Genomic DNA, 22,839 nt, shown 5'->3' with positions numbered 1-22,839 from the left:
AATTTCCGTGTTGACGCCGCTCATCATTAAGATGAAATGTGACATACAGCCCCTCCAGAACGGGAGTAAAAAAATGGATGGCAGCAGATTCTTTCTGTCGCTCCAATGTTGCCTTTTCCTGTCCGGGTCCATGCATCTCTTTCTAATGCCAGCTCCCAATTGTTCCAAAGCACCTCCTCGACTCCAACCAAAACTTTCAATCAGACATCTATGCGGAGGCCTTGACCTTGGCCAGAGCCTTGCGCTCCTCGAATCGTCGCTGCTTCTTGAGTCGCAAAACCTTGAAGCGGTCGAAGTCGGTCAGGTTCTTCCTCCGCTGCATCTGCTCGCGCTTCTTGGCCCAGTTGCTCTCCTTCCACTTGGCGTCGATCTCGTTCTTCTCCCAAAGCTTCTTGACGGCACCGTGTCGGGAGCCACGGATGAGGCCATCAACGACGAACTGGGAGAGCAGGCACTTGGACAGGGGAACGGCCTGTCGGGGGACAGCCAGAGTAGGGTCGGCGGAGGGGCCGTCGACGAGAACCTGCAGTTACACAATTAACCCTCCATCCAAGATCGCTCGACTTTGGTCGACCGTGAAAACGTACTCGCTTGTGGTCGATGATCTCGACAATGGCAGCAAGTCTGCCCGCGAACGGGTGGTCTCCGTTGATGGCGACAACGCGGCCAACCTCAACGAGGCGCCAGTTGGATCCCTCAATCACTGCTTCGCCCATTGTGACGGGTGTTCTATTGACTCTTTGTCAGTCGCAAAGTCGATTTAAATGTTTGCAGATATCTCGATATCAACTGCAAGAAGGCGCGGTGTTGTTCATACCAATAGTCGAAGTCGGGTTGCCGTTCGAAAGGTGGATGGATTCTGTGACTTCTCACACCGTGGAGTCGCCAATGACTTTTTGATCACTCGGCTATTAGGGTGGTGTGCGGGTGGAAATTCGACCTGTGCCCTAAGCAAAATTTTCGGATTTTCAGTTTTTGCCGCGCCGCACCCAGGCCCACTGATTCTATGCACGGACCACTTACTTGGACTTTTGTCCGAACTTTTCTTCTGCCACATGAAGTTTGTGTTATGTTCCTCCTTATGTCTCCCATCCTGAAAATTTCATTGAGCTTGAGGATGTTGATGATGTACAAAAACCTTTGCTAATTGCTCTGGTCGCAATCAAGGTAAGCCTGCTCTAATCATTTTTCTTCTTTCACTGTCACTTGCACTTCTCTATGATGAGGTAATTTGCGATTGATTCTATTCGGTGGCTCTCTTCGCCAGAGTAGCTATACTGTTTGGATAAATGATATTCAATTCTTACATATTCTGAACTTGTATCTTCTTCTGCATTGCATATATTTCCACTGTTCTACTTGGATTGCGGTGATGCTAACAAATCCTTCATCCAGGCATCGTGGTTACCTCCGACTGTCCAAAATCAAATACGACCCACCGACAAAGTCTGCATTCATGGCCATGAATCCTGCCCATACAAATATGTATTCGGGGACGCGCCCTTGATTGACGCAGCATGATACTCTCCACGCCCTACAACAGGCTGTACCATCTTGCATGTCCACATTTTTTCCACCTGTGATGCGCATCTGTCATATCGTAGAGTTCCTGTCAAAGCCTTATTTCCCTTGCTTTTCTTTTATTCTTTGAGCGTCCTCCGCGGCTAACTCAGCATCGATCTTTGCTCCTTTAGAGGGCTCATTGCCGTGCATCTTGGCCTACAAGTGACCAGTCAGTGGCCGTACCAGATGGCTCGTAGCTTAGTCAGACTCACAGGCAAGGTCGGGTCTTTTTTGGACATGGCTGTCTCAAAGTCGTCGCTTTCCCCCTGCTTCCTTCTCTTCTACATGGCAGTTAGCAAGGGGTTAACAATACTTGACATGACATGATGTACTCACCTCCTCAGCAGCTAGTCGGTTGGAGATTGTCCTCTCATCCTCTAAGAGCATTATTAGATCAATGATTGATATTTGAGTTGAGCACACATACTCGAGTCAGTCAGTGAGTGCGATCCCGGTTTGCCTTCCTCGAACCTCTCGGCGGTATTTCTTTCCGACGCCTTTACATTCCGCTGGTCTCCAGCTTCGTAGACGGCAGAGGTTCCAACATTGGAGTGTCCTGACATGATAGTTGTATAAGGATATTTTTGATAGCTGATAATTGATATGGTTGGAGACATGGTATTACTATTGTCCACAACTTGGCGGTAGTATTTAAGCCTTTTGAATGCTGCAGATGGTTGGCGGCGGAGCCCATGCTCCACGAGCTATTTCATCGACGACGTCATCCATTCACTGCCATCATCCATCTTGCTGTATATCGCTGTACATTCTCTCATGGACACGTCATGTGGATTTCCTTGGAAGCACTCGTTTCCATCCTGTTAAAGGGAGGAGTCTGGTTGCATGGTCACGATGCCAACCGCTGAGGTTTGAGCAAAGGCTTGGCTGGCATCTAGGAGGTGACGGGAATGGACCCACAACAGCTCTCAGGGAGTGATGAGACATGGAAGCTGTATGGAAGTGACTCGTTCTTGTCTCAGGACTTCTCACTTCTTTATGTATCACCTCTAATACATAGCTCTCGAGCCAAGAGCAAGGGCCACTGGACGATCCCACGAGGAAGAGGGAGTACAAAAGCCGGGGATTCTGACAATAAACTCGATTGTCTGTGTGCATGAGGCCCAACCATGGCAAGTACCAGTGAGCTGGCAGCCAGATGAAAAGCTGAACCAGCCAACGGCAGCTGCGGCCCAGAGCGCAGGGCCGGCCCAGAACGGACATGGAACAGCACAACCAATAAAGGAACCCTCGCAACCATGTGCTGTCTGGTTTGATATGTGCTAAGAATGGCATGCCGGCCCCTATATTCATGCCTATTTATGGGGCACTTGAGCGCCTTGAGAGTCTCGAGGGCCGGATTTTGCAGCGATGGGAAATAACTTCATCTCCTTCATAGTGGGTCTCTGGTCTTAGAATACAGACGGGCTTAGGGGCAACACGCTTTGTGGCAACCGCGCCGACTCAACAGCTTCCCTCCGAGATTGAAAACGCTGTCGGGCTTGTCCAGTGATGGTGGTTTTATAATCATCCCGAACCTACTTGAGTACTTTCTCAAATCTTTCCCTAAAGCCACAGGCAACAAACAGGCGGCCTAACGAGACGAGTGCTAGGCAGTCCACAGGCAAATTGCGTTTTCTTTTCCGTCGTTTTCTTTTTCCCTTTCTTTCTTTTTTTTTGCTTTTGCCATCTCACCTCTGCAGCATGGAAGAGTACATCGTTTTCGACAAAGCTTTGACCAAGGCCGACCACGTCGTTCTGCAGAGCTTAGCCCGGGATATCAAAACGGCCAGCTCCGTAAGATCTAGAAAATCCAAGGGACGCGATTCCGATTGCGACTCTGGCATAGGATCTGAGGAGAGCTCTTCCAGTGGGGACGAAGCCAAGGCATTTCCCCCCCAAGATGATGCCACGACAGACCAAGACATCGCCGCACTCAAGGCGTCAAGGAATCCTAAAAGTGCCGCATTCGAACCCACGATCGTCCTGTCAGTCGATGATTGTGACGCTCATCTTCACCCGCTACTCAACAATTACTTGCTGCAGCCATATATCCAGCTGGCTCGGAGGATTGTGCGCCATGAGACAGATGTAGCCATGCTGACACACCTCATCATCTACTTCACCACGTCGGTGCCTAGTGCACTGGTGCTCTTTCGACACTTCACCTACACACACGCCGTGCTCCATTTCGTTATGCAAATGTACTACGTGGGAACCTATACTTTGATGCAACACCAACATATTCATCAACGGGGCATATTGGCCAAGACGTACGGCCTCTTTGACAGAGCCTTTCCTTACATCCTCGACCCGCTCATGGGCCATACATGGAATTCCTACTACTATCACCACGTGAAGCACCACCATGTAGAGGGCAACGGACCAGATGACCTGTCGTCGACTATTCGATACCAGCGTGACAGCGTCCCCGACTTTCTTCACTACGTCGGACGATTCTTCTTCCTCGTGTGGTTGGATCTGCCCTTGTACTTTTTAGGTAAGAATCGACCCGGCTTGGCGATCAGAGCAGCTGGTTCTGAGCTCGCAACCTACGCGTACTACTACTTCATGTCCCGGCTTGTGGGCACCAAGGCAACCCTTTTCGTGTATATTCTTCCCTTCCTCATGTTGAGAGTGGGTTTAATGGTTGGAAACTGGGGTCAGCATGCGTTTGTGGACAGTGATGAGCCGGATTCCGACTTCCGGTCCAGCATCACCGTGGTTGATGTTGCAGTAAGTCTCTCCAAACTCCATGCCCGGCCCATGATTGGAAGAGACACGAGAAAAACTAACGAGGGACAGAGTAACCGATTTTGCTTCAACGATGGTTACCACACGTCTCACCATCTCAACCCCCTACGCCACTGGCGAGACCACCCTATCTCATTCCTTGAGCAGAAACACACATACGCCAAAGAAGGCGCCCTCGTGTTTCATGACATTGACTTTCTTATGATTACCTTCCGTTTGTTGCGCAAGGATTACGAACATCTTGCCAAGTGTCTCGTGCCGATGGGAGACCAGATCCATCTCACAATGGATGGCCGGGTCAAGCTACTAAAAAGGCTGACGAGGAAGTTCACAGAGGAGGAGATTGCAGAAAAGTTTGGAAAAGTTCAGTAAAGTCATTGCGAACAGCAAGTAGCATGTTTTTCGGCCATTCGGGACGGGCTGGAGATTGATTGCCGCGAATTATAGACGGGAATTGCATCGGTTGAATAACTGAGATACCCTATAGAATACATACACAAACTCGCATATTCCTCCTACACATGCATATGAGAATCAATCAAAGCTTAATATTTGCATCAATTGGACGATTTGGACAATCTAGTAGCGGGTCCAACCGTCCTGCTAGTATCCCGAACATGGTTTGGCGTCGATGGCTTGCTTTTTGCCTTGTCCAATGTTGAAGCTCTTGACACATGCCGAATGGGCCAAAGCTACAGACCCACATAACGCTAGTTCCGCGACAAACGTCATTCGGCTCCGCCAACAAGGCCAGGCAGGAAGGAACCAGGCAAGGCCTTGCCGGTTTGGCCCGTTCGCCAATCCTCAACATCTGAACGTTGTGCTCCGACCAACTCGATTACTCAGTTGCAAATTTCTCCCAAGACATAGAAACACGGTTCCAACATGTTTCGATTCGTAAGGATGCTTCATTTTCGCCCGACCTGAGTTCGAGCCGCGTGGGCTAACCAATTGCACAGCACAAGTCGCTCGACATTGTCACGGTCTTCCACAAGGCCAGCTCCCCAGCTTCCACCAGAGTTGCCAACCTGGTCAAGCAGATCTCGGCCAATGCACAGGCCGGAGCTACTATTGACCAGGCCAGCGACCATACCGCGCAGACGCAGCCGAGCCGAGACCCATTCGAGCTCAACATCACCGAGGAGCCTCCCACTGTTGAGCAGGTCCAGACAATCCTCGACTACGTTGGCAAGCCCAGCATATCCAAGGTCATAAAGGGCGCCCACGATGAGAAGGATGCGCTGAAGAAGTTCCGAGAGAGCAGGGAGAGCTTCTTGCGACCAGTGGTAAGTCGAGTCACAATGCTTTGAGCCGCGACCAAGGGTCGCAGTCGGTCCGTGACACAAGCTGATGCATTGTATAGACTGTGGACTGGAACAATGGAAAGGCCATTGCCGGCGATAATGAGAGCGAGATTCTGAAGATGCTGAAGACGCAGAAGTCAGAGTAAAAAGGCCCTCGTGAAGGCCAAAACTATGGAAAATGACATGCACTTGTACATACATTTATGCTCGCCAACCGCGACTCCCGTTTTGTAACAATCAAAGTCGTGATTTGTTTGTCAAGGAAGTTTTTTTTTTTTTTTCAGTGCTGCTGACCGTGAGTTTGTTGTAGCTGGGGTGCTCATCTGTGAATTTGAAGCTTGAACTGTATCGGCGCAGTGAAAAGACAGAATCGACAGCGGCATGCGCACGACGTCAAAGCGCCGCAATGTTTCTTCTGCAACACGATCTGAACACCAACGGGCCTTCAACTGTCCCGACCACCTACGATAGGCGAGATTCACTGTGTTCTGTTTGTTTGTGGATTCCACTCAAACACGCGGGCCACTCCGACCCGCGCTTCTTTCAGATGCCGTTCACTTTCACTTGACTGCCCGATGGCGGACTCTCCATTTTGTCAGAAATGAACAATAGGGCAACAACATGTCTTTCCCCCTAACTGAACAGACTCAAGCCTTAGAAGACTCCTCAAATCCCCTTACTTATTAGCTTCCGGTGCCAACTCACTCTCCTTGAGCATCTCCCAAATCTCATACCTTCTGTACTTCTGGTTTGCATACTCTTCAAGGCACATCTTCAACGCATCGGATCGTCAAACCTGCCCATTGTAACTTTGCTAAAGCAATCTTTACTCTTTTTTTTTCTGGTAAAAAAAAAGAGAAAAAGAAACAAGATTTCTCAACTCCTTCCCTGAAGAGTCTGCGTGGTTCCTCCCCGACTCTTAGAGTTTTGTATAACCATCGTCATGGCGGCCTTGGTTCCCGAGCACTCTGGTCTGCAGCATCCTCCTGAGGATATGGCTAACTCCAAAGGAACCCCAGCCAACGCCGTTCCTGATGATCTACCGGCCACGAACGAGACGGCACGCGAAACCGGCTCCGCGGGTGTACCCTACCCGATCATTGGGGGTGACGGCCCTGACAAAGACTTTTACACTAAACGCCCGGCTAGTACTCCTGCAAATTTCTCAACTGATCATCAGAAAGAAAAGTTTCGCGAAAAGGATTTGGGAACACACGATATAAATCGTATAGATAGCGACAATCTGTGGAATACCCTCATTGGCTCTGGTATCAAAGAACAGGAACTACGCGTTGTACGTGACGAAATACGCAAGTGGCTTCGGGAGTGGTGTCCTGGCAGAGACGATGAATGGCTCATGCACTGGTTTCTTAACGTTGACTCTGGCACCAAGGTGTTCGTATTATCCGACGTTAGTTGGAACAAAATGCTGTCTCAAATCTCCCTTGACAACATACTTGTGCTTCGCTATGTTCTTAAGGAGCAAAATGTAAAATTGCTGGCACATTACCTTGGCAAGGGTCTAGACGCGGATGGTATTTGGTCTTTTGATAGAGAAAGACCTTGTAACAACCCAAAACGTATGTTAACATGACTCTCCCTCTTCTTTTCTTTTCTTTACTAATAACAGAGAAACATAGTTGGTGGGCGTTGGCTTGGTCCTTTAAGACAGTGCCTCAAACCCCCTCCATCCAATATGTACACCGGGAAATTTCACCCCTCCAATGCGATGTTTGGACAGCCTATCTATCCTCAGGTGACATTTCCAACTGCAAGTGCCGTTGAAGATTCGCGGCGGACAACTGCCGCGGCGATGCCAAATCATCCTCGAGCTATTGTGAATAGTACTTCGCAGTCTCGGCCGATCAGCTCAGTCAAGCAGCACGCCACAACTTCTCCGCGGACGAATGTGGTCTCGCCCAGTAACCGCAACCAGCCTCGTCGTTCTGTGAATGCTGCAAACAACGTCGGACCAGCTGTTGTGCCACAGACCCAAGCCTCTCCTTCTCCTCTCCCTCGAAAGGATCGACCTGTTCAGCATGCCACGACTGACGGGAAAAGTCCCCTCACACAAGCTCAGCCATCTAGCTCGAAAAGCCCTCGGCGAAATCATGCGAGACGGTCTGGTCCTATCGCTCCCATGGCGGCAAAACATACGCCGACTCAGCCTCGGGGCCCAATGACGGTCGGTGTACAGCCTGCTTAGCAAGCAGGCAACACCGTGCCGTCTCGTGCGCACCCGCAGAATGGCAATGGGAAGCCGGTCGGCAGATATATCCCTGACAAGATGGGCCAGACAGGCCCTCCAATGTCTCACAACGGACCTCCAACACAATCTCCGCAGACTAGGAAACAGGGAGGTCTCGCAAGCAATGCTTGTGTCGAGCCGCCTTGCAAGCCGCGGTCCGACGGGTGCTGCGCAGTGTCGTCTGGCGATGCGCCTTACGTTAATAGCACAGCCTATGGAGATGGAGGTTCCATGCAGGGTAATGGTAGCTACAACGGCGCCCTTGTACAACCTGCCATGTATGATAGAGCTTTCCAAGCACAATCTTCGTATCAATTGCCCGCAGCCGCACCGGGACGTAACGCGTCTCCGGCTGGGACAACATCTACCCTTAAGGATGGCAGCTCCACTCGAGGAGGCGACAAGAACAAAGGGCGACGAGGCCCCCAAAACCACAGGCCTCAAGCTGAATACCCTGTCCAAGATGGCAAGGGGTCGTTCTATTCCCAGAATTCCCATCAGATTGACACTGCACGAGGAGGCTACGGCAACAATACGTATCATTACCACAACCGCGATCCTGATTACGAAGATCGAGAGATATCGAGACATAGGAGGAGCGTTTTTGCAAGATTTGAAGAGCGGTCTCACGGGCATCCCGAAGATATCAGGAGCCGTTTAAAGAGCGCAATGACGGGTCAATTCGGCAAGGTTGAAAACGTCTTTCATGCTTCTAGGAAAAATGGTAGAGTTTTCATAGTTCTGTGAGTCTACTTCAAGCATGCGTCAAGATCAAACAATTTTTAGGCCAACTAACACTTTTGCCACAGATTTGAATGCGAAGCTTCTGCGGTAAAGGCCTTGAAATCTACATGTTTAGAGAACCGAGAGAAGGGTATCAAAATCGAGATTAGGCGGCCGTATATGAGGCAATGGAAAAATGATCCGTATGTCAATAGGGGAGGGCGGCCTGGCACCCAGCAGTGTCAGCCATACCAGAACGAACCTCATTTTCCTATGGGTAACGGGATGCCTCCGCCTGACAGCCAGCAACGTCAGCCATACCAGAACGTGCCTCATTTTCCCATGGCTAACGGGATGCCTCCGGCTGGCAACCAGCAAGGGTATAACGCCCGTAGTCTACACAACCTACGGCCAGCTGATCCAATGATGATGAGGAATGTGCCGCATAGACTGTATCGGAATCTTCTTGGGGCTGGGGCCTACGAGCGAGGAACTCAAGCCCATGCTTCTAGGTCATCTTTCCCTCAACCAATGATGCCACAGCAAGCGCCTCCCCAGAGCCCCCAAGTGTTCCAAATCCCCAGGCAGGAGGCTAGCAAAGTCATCCCAAAACAGGATGAGGAGAAGACTACGAAGCCGGCGGCCGATCAAGAGGCATCAAAGTCATTGGAGTGGAAGGCTCAGTCAAAGCCGCCTTCTGAGGAGGCCTTAGAGAACGACGATCCTTTTGAGAACGATAGAGCTATAACCCCTACCAGCCAAGGAAGCAAATCTTCCCAGACTTCAAACCGGAAAGTGAGGGTGTCACTTCCATCAGTCTCACCACCCAGGCTTACTCAGTCTACGGCATCTAAAATCGAGAGACCGATAAAAGAGCCAGGCAAATCACCAGTGGGCCAAGAGCCGCCTCCGAAATTAAGAAATAACCTAGATGATGTCATTACACCAATTAAGCCTTCTCATACTAGACAAGTTCCTGATGAGAAATCATTTGAAGTTCCTCCTGAGATTATAAAGGGATCCGAAACTTCAGCTACCACCACGACCGCAGTGACTGGCACGCGCAGCAACCTCACTGCAGAACAAATCAAGCGGAGGCGAGCGTATTCGAACATGATTGCGGTGCCCTTGAGTCCTTCCCAGGTCAAGAAGACAACTTCCACGGAGAACAATCCTGGCAACGCCATCAGGGACAAAGCTGCATCTGCTAAGTCTCTCCCTTCCGATACCGCCTGCCATGTACCTAAGCCAGCTCAACACATACCGGATGCCGAGACCTCCAGTATCAAGTCTGACGAGTCCAAAACCATGTCGGCTTCTAGCTCACCAAGCAACCGTTCACCATCTAGTAACCCTAAGAAGACGCCGGACAATTAGAAAACCGCTGGGTCGCACTCCGGGTATCACAGCAAGGTCTCCAAAACGCCTAGAAGTCCGATCAAGAAAAACGCAGAAGCCAGCAAGGACCAGAAACTGACTACTCAAGAAGAGAATGTGGTCGAAAGAGGCTCGTGTTTTCCAAGTCGTGCAGACCAAGACTCGTTCAAGTTTCCTGGCAATGGACGAGAAACAATACGAGTGAGGAAAGTAGATAAGGGAGAAACAGCGTCTATCGAAAGCTCCGTTCAGGAGAGAGGCACGACTTCAAGGAAGAGAGGCTGCAAGACTCGACCAGCGTCCCGAAGCGTTGGTTTCATCGATCAGAACCAGCAGCAAGAGAGCCAGCCTCGGGTCGAGGTGATTCGAGGAACTGACTCGGCGACCAGGCACGAAGCAAGCGCCTCTACCACCAATCATGCACGGCAGATATCAACCCCGCGGAATACCTCACCGGCAAGTGTGGGGGGCAGTAATAAGGTCAATTTGCAAAATGTTTCTAGTGACAGAGATAGTGGGGGACGGACTGGCTGGCAGAAGGTCCGGAGTAGAAGGGGGGCTTCTAAGAGAACAAATACCCCCGGATCAAGCGACCATCAAGGCTAGCAGCCAGACATGTCAGCTGAAGCAATAGGTGCTGCCTCTCACACTGCAGTAACTACCGCCAACGATTCAAAGAACCCAGTCAAATTAGCGGTTCCAGAGTCGGCTTCGACCCCGGAAGCCGGCGATGCTTCAGCTGAATGTTCACCCGGGGGTAAAGGAGACGCCGACTCTTCTATGTCTGAACGTGTGAGTATTAGGGATCTAGAGCTTAAGGAGGATATCGTGGTTACGGCAGCGAGAGACCTAGAGACCATTATGCTAGCTTTGGCGCAAGGGGAAGTTGCATCAGCTCGACCCCGACAGGGATTATCTGGTGAATCAACCCCAGAAAAGCAGCGTGTCTCGAGCGCGGGTCCAGAGTAATCGCCGAGAACTAAAGACTGCCGGCCATACACAGGGCTTGAATAACCAAGACTGGCTGTCACTCTCCGCACCGCCTGAACGCATGCTAAAACGAGAGTCTTTAAAAAGGTACAAGATGGGAGGCATATGGGTTGAGAAAACGAATACCCAAAGAAACACAGACAAAAAAAAACAAGAAAAAAAAAAAGGCAACGGACAGTATTTATGACGAGCGTGGGTCGTATTGATCACAGCCTGAGGACATGTGTGGAAATTTGATGGATATAAAGCCCTGGGCCAAAGAATCAGGAACTCTGAAGAAGGATGTGATACATAAGTAGGAAACAATAAGTGGTTACCAGTAACTCACACTTGACCTCAGTGGCACCCTCCCCTTTAGTCCAACATCCCTCGTAGTCGGTCCCATCGTGAACCTCGCATGGAATCACACCCCACACTCATTTCGACGTCTTCCTGCCATCCAGCGAAGGCATGTTGGTACACATTCTATTCCTTATATACAACGTACAACGGCCGTCAGCGGCCCGCCTTCCCACGCTCCATGGTTATCGTCTATGCCCCGTTCTTGACTAGTCCCGTGACAGTCTCCTCGATTTGCTTATCCGACAATCCCTCTAGCGACTGTGACTTTTCATGACCAAACTCTGTGACTCGTCAGCATCCAATGCAGAACTCGGAGCCCGTCCGGGACGCACCATATCTAGCGTAGACCTTGGGCAGCGTCCCTTGAGCCTCGCGGATGAGGATCGGGATCTGGGGATTGTTCTTCTTCATGGTGGGGTAGGCGCGCGTGAGGAATGACCTGTCGCCGTGTCTCGTCAGCACTCTCGTCTCTGTCGCGGGCGAGGAGAGAAGCCATGGCAATTGGCGCCCGTGGCATGTTTCCTCCCCTCCCTCTCTGTGCGCCGTACGTACCGCACCGCAGCGCTCTGCTCCGACGTCTGGCAGAACAGAAAGCGCACCTCCTTGAGGGCCTTTGTGAATGCGTATCTGCTCGACATGGCGGTCGGGGAGGGATCGTTGTGAATGACGTGAGGAAGATGGGAAAACAGACGGCCCCCCAGCTCTTTGGATGGTGGTCGTTTTCAGCAACGCTCTGGTTGGCCACGGACGACAAAGTGGAGATTCTCTGCTGAAGCAAGCACCCGCCCTACGCCGGGGGCCGGTCTCGCACCTCGACCAGGCGGCTGATCTCCGGACCCTCCGTCACCAACGCCCAGGCGGACTTGTCGCCAGGAGTTTCCCGCCCGTCACCGGAAAAGACAGCTCGAACCTCCCTCCTTGTAAAACCTCCCGTGTCGCCTTGCCGCAACATCCTTTGCCCTGCTCAAACGAAGACAACTACCGAGTCCAAGGCCCTCAAGTACGTCGCTTCACACAATAACCTTTATCCCTCCCCCTTACGGAGTACTCTTTTTCAACCCCCCTGCACCCGCGACCTTTTTGTTGAGCAGCACCTTCATCTTGCCACAAAGACACAACAGTCGACTGACAAACCCGCCATCACAGGATGGTCGTCGCCAGCACAATCATGCGCGCCTCGCGTCCGGCCCTCCGACAGGGCGCCTTCTCCGCACAGGCATCCCAGGCCTTCCGCGCCCAGCGATTCCGCTTCCGCGAGAGCAGCAAGAGGTGGCAGAGCACGGCCGACGGCGCCCAGCAGCAGCACCAGAGCTGGTTCAAGCGCGCCTGGGAGAGCGAGGTCGGCATCAAGACGGTGCACTTCTGGTATGATTTCCCTCACTCCTTCGTTGTCGCCCAAGCTAACGCCATGGTCATCCAGGGCTCCCGTCATGAAGGTCCGCCACACAAACACCGCCCCTTACAAATTAACAAGGTAGCAGATGCTAACAAGGACTGGCAGTGGGCTCTCGTGCTTGCCGGCATCTCCGACTTTGCCCGCCCTGCTGAAAAGCTCTCCTTCACGCAGAACTTTGCCCTGACGTGCACTGGTCTGATCTGGACCCGGTGGTGCTTGATCATCAAGCCCAAGAACTACCTGTATGCGCCGCCCCTTTTCCATCATGTGTAAAAAACCACGACTAACTGATTGTTTTAGTCTTGCTGCCGTCAACTTCTTCCTCGGTCTCGTCGGTATCGTCCAAGTCTCCCGCATCCTCATGTACGAATCGGCCAAGAAGAAGGGCCTCGCCGAGGTCGTCGAGGATGTCAAGAAGGACGTCAAGGATCAGGTCAAAGCCTAAACTACCCTTGTCATCTTCAAAAAAAAAAGCCTTAAAAATAGCAATTCTCTCATGTATCTATAATTGGAGGGAGTTTTTTTCTTTCCCGCCCTGGGAAAGCGCAGATTTGCATTCACGCAGCTAGATGGGAAATCTGGCACAACACAAATAGCTGAGAGGAGACGAACCAGAAAAAAAGGGACGCGGGAACTGTCGGACTGCTGGCACTTGGCAATATCGCACAAAACTTTTTTGGGTCAAGACTAGATGATGGCTTGGTACGGACACTTTAGACGCGTACATGAAGGATTGATGTACAGTATTGGCATTTAGTTGAATGATGCGAATGCGAATTGTGCAGCCTTCACTTTCACTGTATGTGGTTCACCAGGGGGGCCTGTTTTGTCATACTTGTTTCAACCGTGCTCACATTACTTACACACAGCTTGGCTGAGTGGCGGAGGTAAAAAAAGAAAAGAGTTCTGTGTTGCATGTGCTTGAGAGAGAGAGAGTACTGTCAGACTCCTCAAGCGGGTATAATACTGCCTACTGGTAGGTGCAAAAGCTTTTTGTACAACAAGCCCACGACCAGCAAAGCCGCCACCAACACGGACAGTATAGAAACGTCTTGAATCGAAAAAAATCCTTTACGCACCCACATGATATCTAAATCCCCCTCAAATGTGACAACCGCCAGGCGCCTTACAAAAACGAGTATGAACAGGGACCCTTTCCCGTGTTCATGTAGCAAAATAAAAAATTCAAAAAAGCCCATGCATAAATCATTTGAAATCACTGACATCCAATTGCTTCTCTACAATTTCCCAACGTTGTCAGCAATGCCGTTGGTAAATGAGCGTGCCCAAGCCGCTTCGCCGTGCCTTCGTCTCCGTGAATCATCAACGCTTTCCAGAAGTCTCTGAAAGACCAGCTTCCCATGTACAATACATAGTCTTCGTCTCTCCAAACTTGCGAATAATAAATGCCGCGCCATGGCAATTGTAATGAATTCGCTGGGCAAGGTAGAATTAACCTTCACAGTGGCCGTCGTTGAGAAGCAATTCCAAGACAATTTGTCGACCGGGTAGCTCTGGATGACACATTGCAATCTTGACGGAGCCCTTGGACGTATCGCCAGCCAGCAGTGACTGTCCATTGGGTCCGTATGTTTGCTGTGACTGAGCTGCGTTACCGCCAGTCGGGCCACCGAGGCCAAAGTCGATGACTCGGACATCCCGTCCGGCAATAATCTGTCGAAGCCGACCGTTGCCTGCGTTGCGCACCTCCACGTAATCTTCGTTGAATAGTAAAAGATATTGCTTATACGTGGTCGCCCCTTTCGCTTTCTTTTGCTTGCCAGTATACTCCATGATCAGAGTGCGACTGACTTCACCATGCTTATCTACGTAAACAGCACAGTCTTCATACGTAACAATGAACTCGTTTGTATCCAGGCGAAACATGCCGAGTGGTTTTTGTTCCCGAATACGGCCTGCAATATTGGCAATTCCATGTGTCTTCAAGTCGGGAATTGACATTGGCTGCTTCTTGTCCAGTGTAAGCATTTCGACACCCTTGGATGTTGCGACGGCGATATAAGTCTGAAAGATGCTGAGTGAATAGCAATCGGTTGGCAAGTAGAACTCATCAAAATCGCGAAAGGTATCGGTGCTGCCACCACCCGACTTGCGGCCGCCGAAAAGCCGAGACTTCTTCTCGGTTGCCTTGTGGAAGATTGGTTCTAGAACTTTGAAAGATGTGTGCATGCCTTCCTTGCGCTTGTAGAATACTAGCAATCGGTCCTTCATACGTGCTGTCGCAAAATACGTCACATCCTTGGCAAGTCGTTGAGGTGCGCGTCGGGTGTTGTCGTTGACTGGTGCCGCAAATTCTGACACGGGGGCTATGACATCCAGCGGGTAGCAAATAAGTGACTTGTCTGCAATAATGAGACAAACCGAAAATTCCTCAAGCACAGCAATTTGGGTAACGCGGGAAATTTGCACAGACTGAACGTTGGCAGTTAGCTCAAGCTGTTTCTGGGGTCAGAGACACGAATCAAACGGTAGACTTACCCGAGTCCATCCGCGAGGATTAGAAGAGTCAGATATGTACACGCCGTAATCTGTACCGATAGCGATGACTGACTTTCCAAAGGCCGAGAATCCCGTGGCACAGTTCACCTGTGCACGGCACACTGCAGCGGTGCCCTGTGCCGAGCCCAACACCTTGTCCAAGTCCTGGATAGCTCTGTCGAGGGGGGTACCCTTGACCGGAACACCCGATGCTCTTGCGTACACGGAACCGGTATCGTAATGGAAGGCAGCATCCGCTAACACGCGGAGCCTGAAGGGTTCGGCATTCTGAGCATACAAGGCCTTGGCATGTCTTGTCTTGGCCTCGATGATGCTATTGCACCAATCAAGTCGGTCCCGGGCAGAGGATGCGTAGAGAGTGTACACTTCATGGCCAAGATGTTTCACCTTGAAAGGGTACAGGATCTTGCCTTCCGTGTCGTTTGACGTGGTAGGTACCAATGTATTTCCAGGTGCTGTAGGTGTATGCTCCAATCCGGGTCGACCAGCACCGTTACTGGCTACCTTGTTCAGTTGAGCGCCTACTGGAGCAGCAGTGGCTCTGCCGAGAGGTGCAGTCAAGCCTTTTTGCTTCATGACCGGCTCATCGTTCATACTTTCAAGGAACAAGAGGGGCATCGGGATAGGCTGGGGTATACAGTTAGTATTAGGAACTCCCGCATGAACATATTTCTGTAGACCTTACCTCTCTCGAAACATCGTACTTCCTTTCCCCCTTACCGTCCTTGGGCACAACGACCTTGGCAAGGATCAAATAATGGTCAAATAAAAGGGCGTGCGAGTCGACCCATCTCATGCCCTTCGAACCCATCCTCTGGAGCTCGCCCTGCATGATGAGAACTCTGCCCAGGTGGTCTAGATTCAGGACAGACTGGAAGCCTGGTCTGAGAACAAGCATTCGATCCAATTCCATCATCTGAACCCTCTTGTTGGTTTCTGCTACCTTGGCATCGCATTCAAGGGTGACGGTTTGAATCTCCTGGATCGCTTTTGCCAAGTTGGTCTTTTCTTCGCTGTCCCCAATCATTTTGTGCTCGACACTTTGGAGCAACAAGATGTAGCGCTGAAGACGTTGTACAGGGGTAATCAAAAAATGAGTCCAATCCTGCTTGGCGGACAGCTTGTCCTTCTGCTTATCTTCGAGGAATCGTTTGAAGAGCAAGTTTCGATCGGCTTCTTTTCTGACCATGTAGGCAGCTCGTGGGTAGCCAATGGCATACTCGGTATAAACGGATTTGGCCTTCCGGATCCATTCACGGAATAAGTCGCTGAAGCCTGAGATCCACGGACCCTGTTCCTGCTGACGATATTTGAGCTGGGCCAGGAGATGATCTTTGTTGATATGAACAACGGTATCCAGCATTCCGAACACTGCTGTCAAGAACTTATCTCGCTTGTCGGGATGGATAATGGGCGGGGCCCTTGTTCTCAGGTCATCTCTGTACAACCTTCGGAAAATGTCGAGTTGCTTGATGTAATTCTCTTCGCCTGTGACAATTTCATGAAGAATGTTTTGGCGTTCGACTTCCTTTTTTGGTTTCGAATCAACAACTTCTTTTGTCAGTTTATAAAAGGTATGCCATGCATCAGCACCTTGCACTTCTTCTGAGAGAACCTCCAAATCAACCTTCTTCAGAGTTCGGGTACAGTAATGAGAATAGCAACGGCCACTCATCTCAACATCATGAAGCTTAGGTGCGTAGCAGCCCGATCCGGTCAACTGCCATAGCACACCCGAAATGTGGCCGTCGCCAAATTTGACCCATTCCTCATCTGGAAGAAGAACTTGAGACTCGAGCATGCCGGATACTACCTGACTGCTCAAAGCTTCAGCGTCCGCGACATTCATGGTGGGTATCTTGTATACGAAGAGATTCGTTACAGCCTCTTCGATAGCTTTCTCTTTTAGATCCGGTTCGCCTTCGCCCATGTTGCGAATCCAAGTCTCGATATGACTTAATGCCCATGGCGCTTTACAGTCGTTGAAATCGCTAGATGTGAGCTTCGATGGCACAAATCTTCTTTTCCGTCCGCTGGGCAAAGTGATACTATCGAAAGCGCCGGATGCAGCCACAGGTGCCCTGTCATAGTCGAAAGCTGGGCTTTGTTGTGTGATCTGGTGATTGCGATTCATCTTCTTTCGTTCTTCAGCAGCATCCGTTCTCGACCTTGCCGGGGCCTGGATCTGCGGCGTGTGGCTACGGCCACCCAGAGATACGGATCGTTCTGGGTGTAGCGTCTGCTGAGCCCCATGTTGGTAAAAGGTTTCAGGGCCATCGGCCTGATAGTATCTCGCATCAGCATTGATGGAATGATCATGTTGGTGTTGCGACCGAACACTGTTATGAACAGAGAGCATAGAGCTGCTATCAGAGCCAGGACCGGGAGGCAGAGCAGGGAGCGGACGATTCGAAAGGCCAGGGTGATAGAATAGATCTTGGTAATCGTCTCTGGTGGGCGATTCGGTTCCACTGTGTTGGGAATGAATGGAAACGCGTTCTTCCCCTCCCTCGTCGAAGCTGAGCCTGTGAGCTTCTGGGGCTTGCAGCCCGCCTGTGCCTACATAATCCATTCCAGCATTGTTAAAGGCAGCAGCATGGTCGTAACTCTCCCTGAGAGAGTTGTAATATCCTGGCGTTGGCAATGGCCTAGGTCCATCTAGCATCGAAGAGGATCCAGGTGGGGAACCGATGTCTCCACTCAGCATGCCAATATCCATACCACCTAAGTCGCTATCACTACTGTGATTCAGTTCCTCTGGAGGAGGTGCCGGAAAGTTGGATTGGATAGTCGTAGTGGGCGCAGCCATTGTAGTTGGGAGTGGAGCAGCTGGGGCAGGATCCGTGCCACAATACATGAATGTACCGCCACCAAATCGCTGGTCATCGAGCTCCGCCTGTTGCATTGCTAGCAGCCCGGCTGTTCCCTCTGGATCGTCGTCGTCGTCGTCGTCGTCAAACCGCGGTCGACTTGATCCCCGGCCGGGAGAGGTTCGACTCCCGGGAGAATGGGCTGACGCCGAGCTGTAGCCTCTGAGTCTCTGGGTTTGGTCGTCGAAGGCTTGGCTACCAATGGGTGACGGCCTGCGTTGAGAGTGATATCCAGAGCCTCCAAGCTCCGCCTCTATGTCTTGCATAATGGTCTCTTGGGCGATTCTTTCCTCATCCACGTCATCATTGGCCAGGGGACGTCCATGTTCGTCCCATGGCGTCGTCTCTTCGGGAACGTCTTCCATTGGCCGGCTCGGAAGTGGTGCATTGGTGGGGTGTCGTTGAAGTCCAGGAGATGACTGAGCTTGCATGTAGGGAGAAGTCCTGGGAGAGGATTGGGAATCTGAGGGATGGCGGGTAAAGTATGAGTGCTGGTCATTGCTGGCTGTGTAATTCGGGCCTACTGGATTGTGAGATGAGTTGGGATAGGGAGCCTGGGTTTGAGATGTTGAAGACGGATAGGGAGCAACACCATTGGACCCATAAGAAGAATATTGAGTGGACGAGTGGTAATTTGACGGGTCGTACGTGGGTGTTTGGCTCATAGGGTTGGAACCAGTAAAGGATGAAGGACTGGTTGGAAAAGACTGTTGGAAGCTGGACGAAAAGGAAGGAGAGCGCACAGGTTGCGAAAACGTCGACGTGTGCGATGCACTTGGAGAGTGTCCATATGATGGCGAGCCTGCTGTTCCCACGCCGGCCGCGTAGCCTTGATCATGTGCAGCATATCCATATCCGTGATGAGACGCTTGCCTTTGAGGGAAGGAGTTTGTGGCGGCATATGCGGCAGGATTGTAAGCTTGGGGAGTGTAGTTTGTAGCTGGTGGAGATGGAGTGTGGTATGAACCAGCGCTCGAAGTCGAGAATCGCTGTGCCGAATGATATGGCAGCGTCGAGGCCTGCGATCTGTGATAGGCGGAATTCGAGGAGGGCGAGAAACTCTGAGGGTTATACCCCGACTGCGATGGTGTCGGAGGGGTCGGATCTTGATATTGGTGTTGATAGCCGGCCATGGCACTGCTGGTGGAAGCATATCGATTCACGGGCACATTGCCGCCACGGCCAACAGGCCCCGTCAAGAACAGCTCGTCCTCGCCACGGGTGAAGGAAGCGGTCCGGTTATGGTTCTGAGTGTAGTATCCAGCATCGTCGCCGGTGTTGAAGCTCGGTCTTCGGCCCACACCGGATGCACTTGTGGCCTGATGAGTGCCGTGTTGATCTTGTTGGCCAGCTACAGTATACTGCACCGGAGGGACAGAGCCATAGCGGCGTTGGTCGTCGCCGCGAAAGGACATGGCGAACACAAGCCAAGTCGAAGCACCGACAGCAGACGATGCTGCCGTTGGGGGGAAAGGATGCCGTCGATGCTGGGGATGGTAGAGTTTGTCGCACACATGCACGGGCACCCCAAGCGTCGACGAGGTGGTGGTGGTGGTGGTGTTCAGGTGGTGGTGTCGTGGTGTCGTGGGACGGCTGAACCCCGCGGGTCAATGTTGTCGCGCCGCGCCGCCGAGAGCGAGGAAGCGAGAGAAGTCGGTGCTTTAGGATGCAGGCGGGCAGCAGCTGGGCTGGTGGTATTGGCCGCCAAGAGCCGCATCGGATTTGGATTCGACTCTGCGGAGACGCATGGGTCAATTGCTTGATTGATTGTGGGCGCCCACGATTTGGATGCTTACAACAGATTAAGCGTATGCTGTGGCCTCTGGTCGATGAAGCGCTTTGCCTGACGAACGCGAGCGGGGGCAGGAAGGTCCAGCCCTTGCCATGTCAAGCGACATGGAAGGGTTCAAGCTGGGTTCCAGGCTGCGATTTGGACTTTTGCGACTCTGGCCCAACTCTTGTTGCACAACTGGGGTTCTCGTCCGGCCTGATTGCTTACATACATGTGGCAGATGGGAAACACGGTGGGAACTCCCGAGCTTGGTCTTCCTACTCCGTGAAGCCAAGCCGTGCCAAGTGGCTGTGCGGCTCGCCCATCTCCAACTCCAACAAAGGACCTTTCTGCAATATTGACAGGGCTGAAGGAAGTGAGGCAATTATGGGGAACAGTTGGCTGTGGCTGAGCAAGTGCCCAGACGCTGGATGACGCTTGACGGATGGGCATTCGTACAACAAACTTGCGCATTCAATGGTGGCATGGAACGCTGAGGCGGAGAGCTGCGGCGGTGCACCATTCGACGACGCCTGGGGAAGCCTCAACACCGAGATGCCATCCACCCATGTTGAAGCTCATCAAATGTTTGCACGCACGACGTCGAAGCCTTTCTGGTTTAAAGTCCGTACCACTGATTAAAGGGTCTGGCTATACAAAGCACTACAGTATTTCGAAATCATTTCTGCTCCGAAGCCCACGTCGCCTAGTACTCCGTAATGTCGGGCATAAATGCAGCACAACATGTGTGCGGCGCCCCTGCCCTTGGCAATTGAACAGAGCCGCAACGTCGCCGCCACAGGAGGCTTGGAGGCCTGTGGGTATTGGGCTGGTAGTACTTGGGTTGCCTTGGCATGACGAGTGACGACGGTCGCTGAAACTCTCCAGTCGCACCTTCCAGTCTCGTCCACTGGAGCGCTGCTCATCAACCTATCAGAGTCTGCCGAGCAGCAAACGTCCCTAATCCCCTTCTTTGAGTCATTCTACTCTCAGTGAATTTGCTCACATGCATCTTTACTTAACCCGTGACTGGTGACTATTACGTGCTGTACGAATCGTACGCTTGACTAGGCGCTTGGACGCTATTACGAACCGTGATGTTTTGTCTCGTTGTCAGGGGCTCTTCTGACAGCCAACAGTTTCACACGAGTTCACACACCAGGCTGACATTGAAACAGACAATACGGAGTACTTGATGATGAAAGCTGTTGACAGTGACAGATATTCTCCGAGGCTTCGCCATTTGTCATTGCAACGCGCAACGACCAGCGTCGAGCCAGGACATTTCCTTCAACGAGCCGAGACTCTGCTGGAAGAAGGCATTCGCTGCTTGTTGTCCCTGGGGTACGTGGAGGGCAAAAAAATAGCAGGGCCTGAAACGTGGCTTACGACGTCTATATTGACTGTCAAATTCATTAAAAAGAAGAAGAGAAAGAAAAAGAACGCTCTGGGTCGGTTTGGCTGCTGATTCATACTCGGCCCTCGAGATGCAGGGCCAGCCGGGCTTGAAAATCATTGCTTTTGCAGTAACTGCAGCGACGGCGATCCATTCATGGCAGGGTTACGTATGTTCACATGATCTTGCGTACGTGGCCAATTTTTTGTAATTTTTATGCTTCAAGTATGTTTCGTTTCTGGTATCACGTTCCGTATTGTATTGATTGCTGCCTCTGTGATTGCTTTGCTATTTTCTTGATGACGTGATTCAGCCTTAGCGCCAACCATTTCGGAGTTTCGCAGTAAGCTTGTATCTGCGACCTTCTTCCTTCCAGGATTCAAGTCCTGTTCCATCGACTTTTGTCCTCGTTCAACGCTTCCTATGTGTACTTCAACAGGACGGCACCATGATTCCGGCCATGTAAGTTCCGTGTCCGGCCTCATCGGTCAGTAGGATAAATCCCGCGTCGCCCGAACCCGAGGCAAAATCATTGCGGTCTCCGCCCTGGCAGCGTAGACGGCACTTACTCAAAAATAGCGTATTGACGGCAATAGCTATGATTTCCGCCGGCAATAAATCGCCCACTAGTTCTGTCGATCAAGGCGAAGCTCGAGTAAGTACGCGACAATGTCCAGCACAACATCCATAGAGCCACTAGCAAGAAAGAAGTCGCCCTATTACCCCATTAAACATCTCTTGTCAGCGGCGTGCTCTTCACTCCTTTGCGCAGAAGGCAAGTCAGTGAACCCTACACCACCACATCAAGGTCTTCTTTAGCAACGAAACTCTACGCTCTTCTACATCTATGGGAAAGACATTCAAGAACTGACCGCGGCGTACGAGTTGGGAACCATAGTGAATAAAAGTGTGAAATCGCACCTCACTATAACATCATTTCCCGTCCAGTGTCACCAGCTTCCAGCTTCCAGCTTTGACGGTTGTAATGAAGTGTGGTATGTCGCCGCAAGTTAAACAATAACACGACCAGTTCAGGCGCAGCATTGGCCTATGGACTGACTCGTTGTCAAACCAATAAACGGCGCCCTTGAATATACACAAATGCAATACCGAGCTAACCTAGTCTTCAGCCAACACTTTCAACATTGTGACCTTGTCTCGGTAGGGAAGCTAGTGTGTGAGTCAGTGTGACCAACGGGTATTTTGGCCCCCAAATCCACTGTTCACAACACATGCATACAACCATGGAATAGAGGCGGTGAGTGGAGCTTGATTCATTCTAAGACTATAGCTTTAATGTCAAACCTCACATGTAATACTACGCTTGGAGCTCAGTTTGCAACGCAGTCGGGCCTGGGCCGTACGCTTCGCACCCATGCAAGACACTCATCGATGTCTCAACTGAGATAGATTGAAGAATCTTTATCTGAAAGCAAAGATCGAGTGGATAATATATTTGCTAGTCCATGCTATGTTGAAAACCGACTTTAATATCCTTTCAGAGGAATACATGCATTGCTAGACACCACAAACTTTTTGTTAGCAGACGCTCTCTCGAGATTCATATGCCATCCAACAGCCAAATCAG

The 22,839-nt window shown here is 51.2% G+C and overlaps 9 protein-coding genes across 9 annotated transcripts; 5 read left to right on the top strand and 4 right to left on the bottom strand.

Annotated features, from left to right (window-relative positions):
* Positions 1 to 208: 208 nt before the first annotated feature.
* MAA_00826 (60S ribosomal protein L14-B) lies at positions 209 to 716 on the bottom strand (the record flags this gene model as incomplete). Its single annotated transcript, XM_007818824.1, has 2 exons — positions 209 to 523; positions 588 to 716. 2 exons carry the CDS (start codon positions 714 to 716, stop codon positions 209 to 211), a joined length of 444 nt encoding a protein of 147 aa, XP_007817015.1.
* Positions 717 to 1,620: 904 nt separating this feature from the next.
* On the bottom strand, positions 1,621 to 2,126 carry MAA_11392 (uncharacterized protein; the record flags this gene model as incomplete). Its single annotated transcript, XM_011413386.1, has 4 exons — positions 1,621 to 1,719; positions 1,776 to 1,844; positions 1,900 to 1,940; positions 1,991 to 2,126. The coding sequence occupies 4 exons, from the start codon at positions 2,124 to 2,126 to the stop codon at positions 1,621 to 1,623; spliced, it is 345 nt and encodes a 114-aa protein (XP_011411688.1).
* A 1,138-nt stretch (positions 2,127 to 3,264) lies between these two features.
* Positions 3,265 to 4,686, top strand: MAA_00827 (fatty acid desaturase; the record flags this gene model as incomplete). The annotated part of the gene is made up of 1 exon (XM_007818825.1): positions 3,265 to 4,686. One exon carries the CDS (start codon positions 3,265 to 3,267, stop codon positions 4,684 to 4,686), a length of 1,422 nt encoding a protein of 473 aa, XP_007817016.1.
* Positions 4,687 to 5,199: 513 nt separating this feature from the next.
* MAA_00828 (duf1687 domain containing protein) lies at positions 5,200 to 5,764 on the top strand (the record flags this gene model as incomplete). The annotated part of the gene is made up of 3 exons (XM_007818826.1): positions 5,200 to 5,211; positions 5,274 to 5,600; positions 5,678 to 5,764. The coding sequence occupies 3 exons, from the start codon at positions 5,200 to 5,202 to the stop codon at positions 5,762 to 5,764; spliced, it is 426 nt and encodes a 141-aa protein (XP_007817017.1).
* A 797-nt stretch (positions 5,765 to 6,561) lies between these two features.
* On the top strand, positions 6,562 to 9,966 carry MAA_00829 (uncharacterized protein; the record flags this gene model as incomplete). The annotated part of the gene is made up of 4 exons (XM_007818827.2): positions 6,562 to 7,198; positions 7,259 to 7,803; positions 7,864 to 8,609; positions 8,676 to 9,966. 4 exons carry the CDS (start codon positions 6,562 to 6,564, stop codon positions 9,964 to 9,966), a joined length of 3,219 nt encoding a protein of 1,072 aa, XP_007817018.2.
* A 615-nt stretch (positions 9,967 to 10,581) lies between these two features.
* On the top strand, positions 10,582 to 10,935 carry MAA_11391 (uncharacterized protein; the record flags this gene model as incomplete). Its single annotated transcript, XM_011413385.1, has 1 exon — positions 10,582 to 10,935. One exon carries the CDS (start codon positions 10,582 to 10,584, stop codon positions 10,933 to 10,935), a length of 354 nt encoding a protein of 117 aa, XP_011411687.1.
* A 552-nt stretch (positions 10,936 to 11,487) lies between these two features.
* Positions 11,488 to 11,936, bottom strand: MAA_00830 (NADH-ubiquinone oxidoreductase 10.5 kDa subunit; the record flags this gene model as incomplete). The annotated part of the gene is made up of 3 exons (XM_007818828.1): positions 11,488 to 11,579; positions 11,631 to 11,737; positions 11,851 to 11,936. 3 exons carry the CDS (start codon positions 11,934 to 11,936, stop codon positions 11,488 to 11,490), a joined length of 285 nt encoding a protein of 94 aa, XP_007817019.1.
* Positions 11,937 to 12,466: 530 nt separating this feature from the next.
* MAA_00831 (UPF0041 domain protein) lies at positions 12,467 to 13,139 on the top strand (the record flags this gene model as incomplete). The annotated part of the gene is made up of 2 exons (XM_007818829.1): positions 12,467 to 12,936; positions 12,995 to 13,139. 2 exons carry the CDS (start codon positions 12,467 to 12,469, stop codon positions 13,137 to 13,139), a joined length of 615 nt encoding a protein of 204 aa, XP_007817020.1.
* A 1,007-nt stretch (positions 13,140 to 14,146) lies between these two features.
* MAA_00832 (Rho guanyl nucleotide exchange factor) lies at positions 14,147 to 19,499 on the bottom strand (the record flags this gene model as incomplete). The annotated part of the gene is made up of 3 exons (XM_007818830.2): positions 14,147 to 15,127; positions 15,194 to 15,841; positions 15,900 to 19,499. The coding sequence occupies 3 exons, from the start codon at positions 19,497 to 19,499 to the stop codon at positions 14,147 to 14,149; spliced, it is 5,229 nt and encodes a 1,742-aa protein (XP_007817021.2).
* Between the last annotated feature and the right edge of the window lie 3,340 nt (positions 19,500 to 22,839).

This window comes from Metarhizium robertsii (assembly GCF_000187425.2).
Source record: "Metarhizium robertsii ARSEF 23 chromosome Unknown MAA_Scf_7, whole genome shotgun sequence".
NCBI lineage: Eukaryota > Fungi > Ascomycota > Sordariomycetes > Hypocreales > Clavicipitaceae > Metarhizium > Metarhizium robertsii.
The sequence above is the reverse complement of the archived record's forward strand: the minus strand, read 5'-3'. Positions and strand labels throughout refer to the sequence as shown.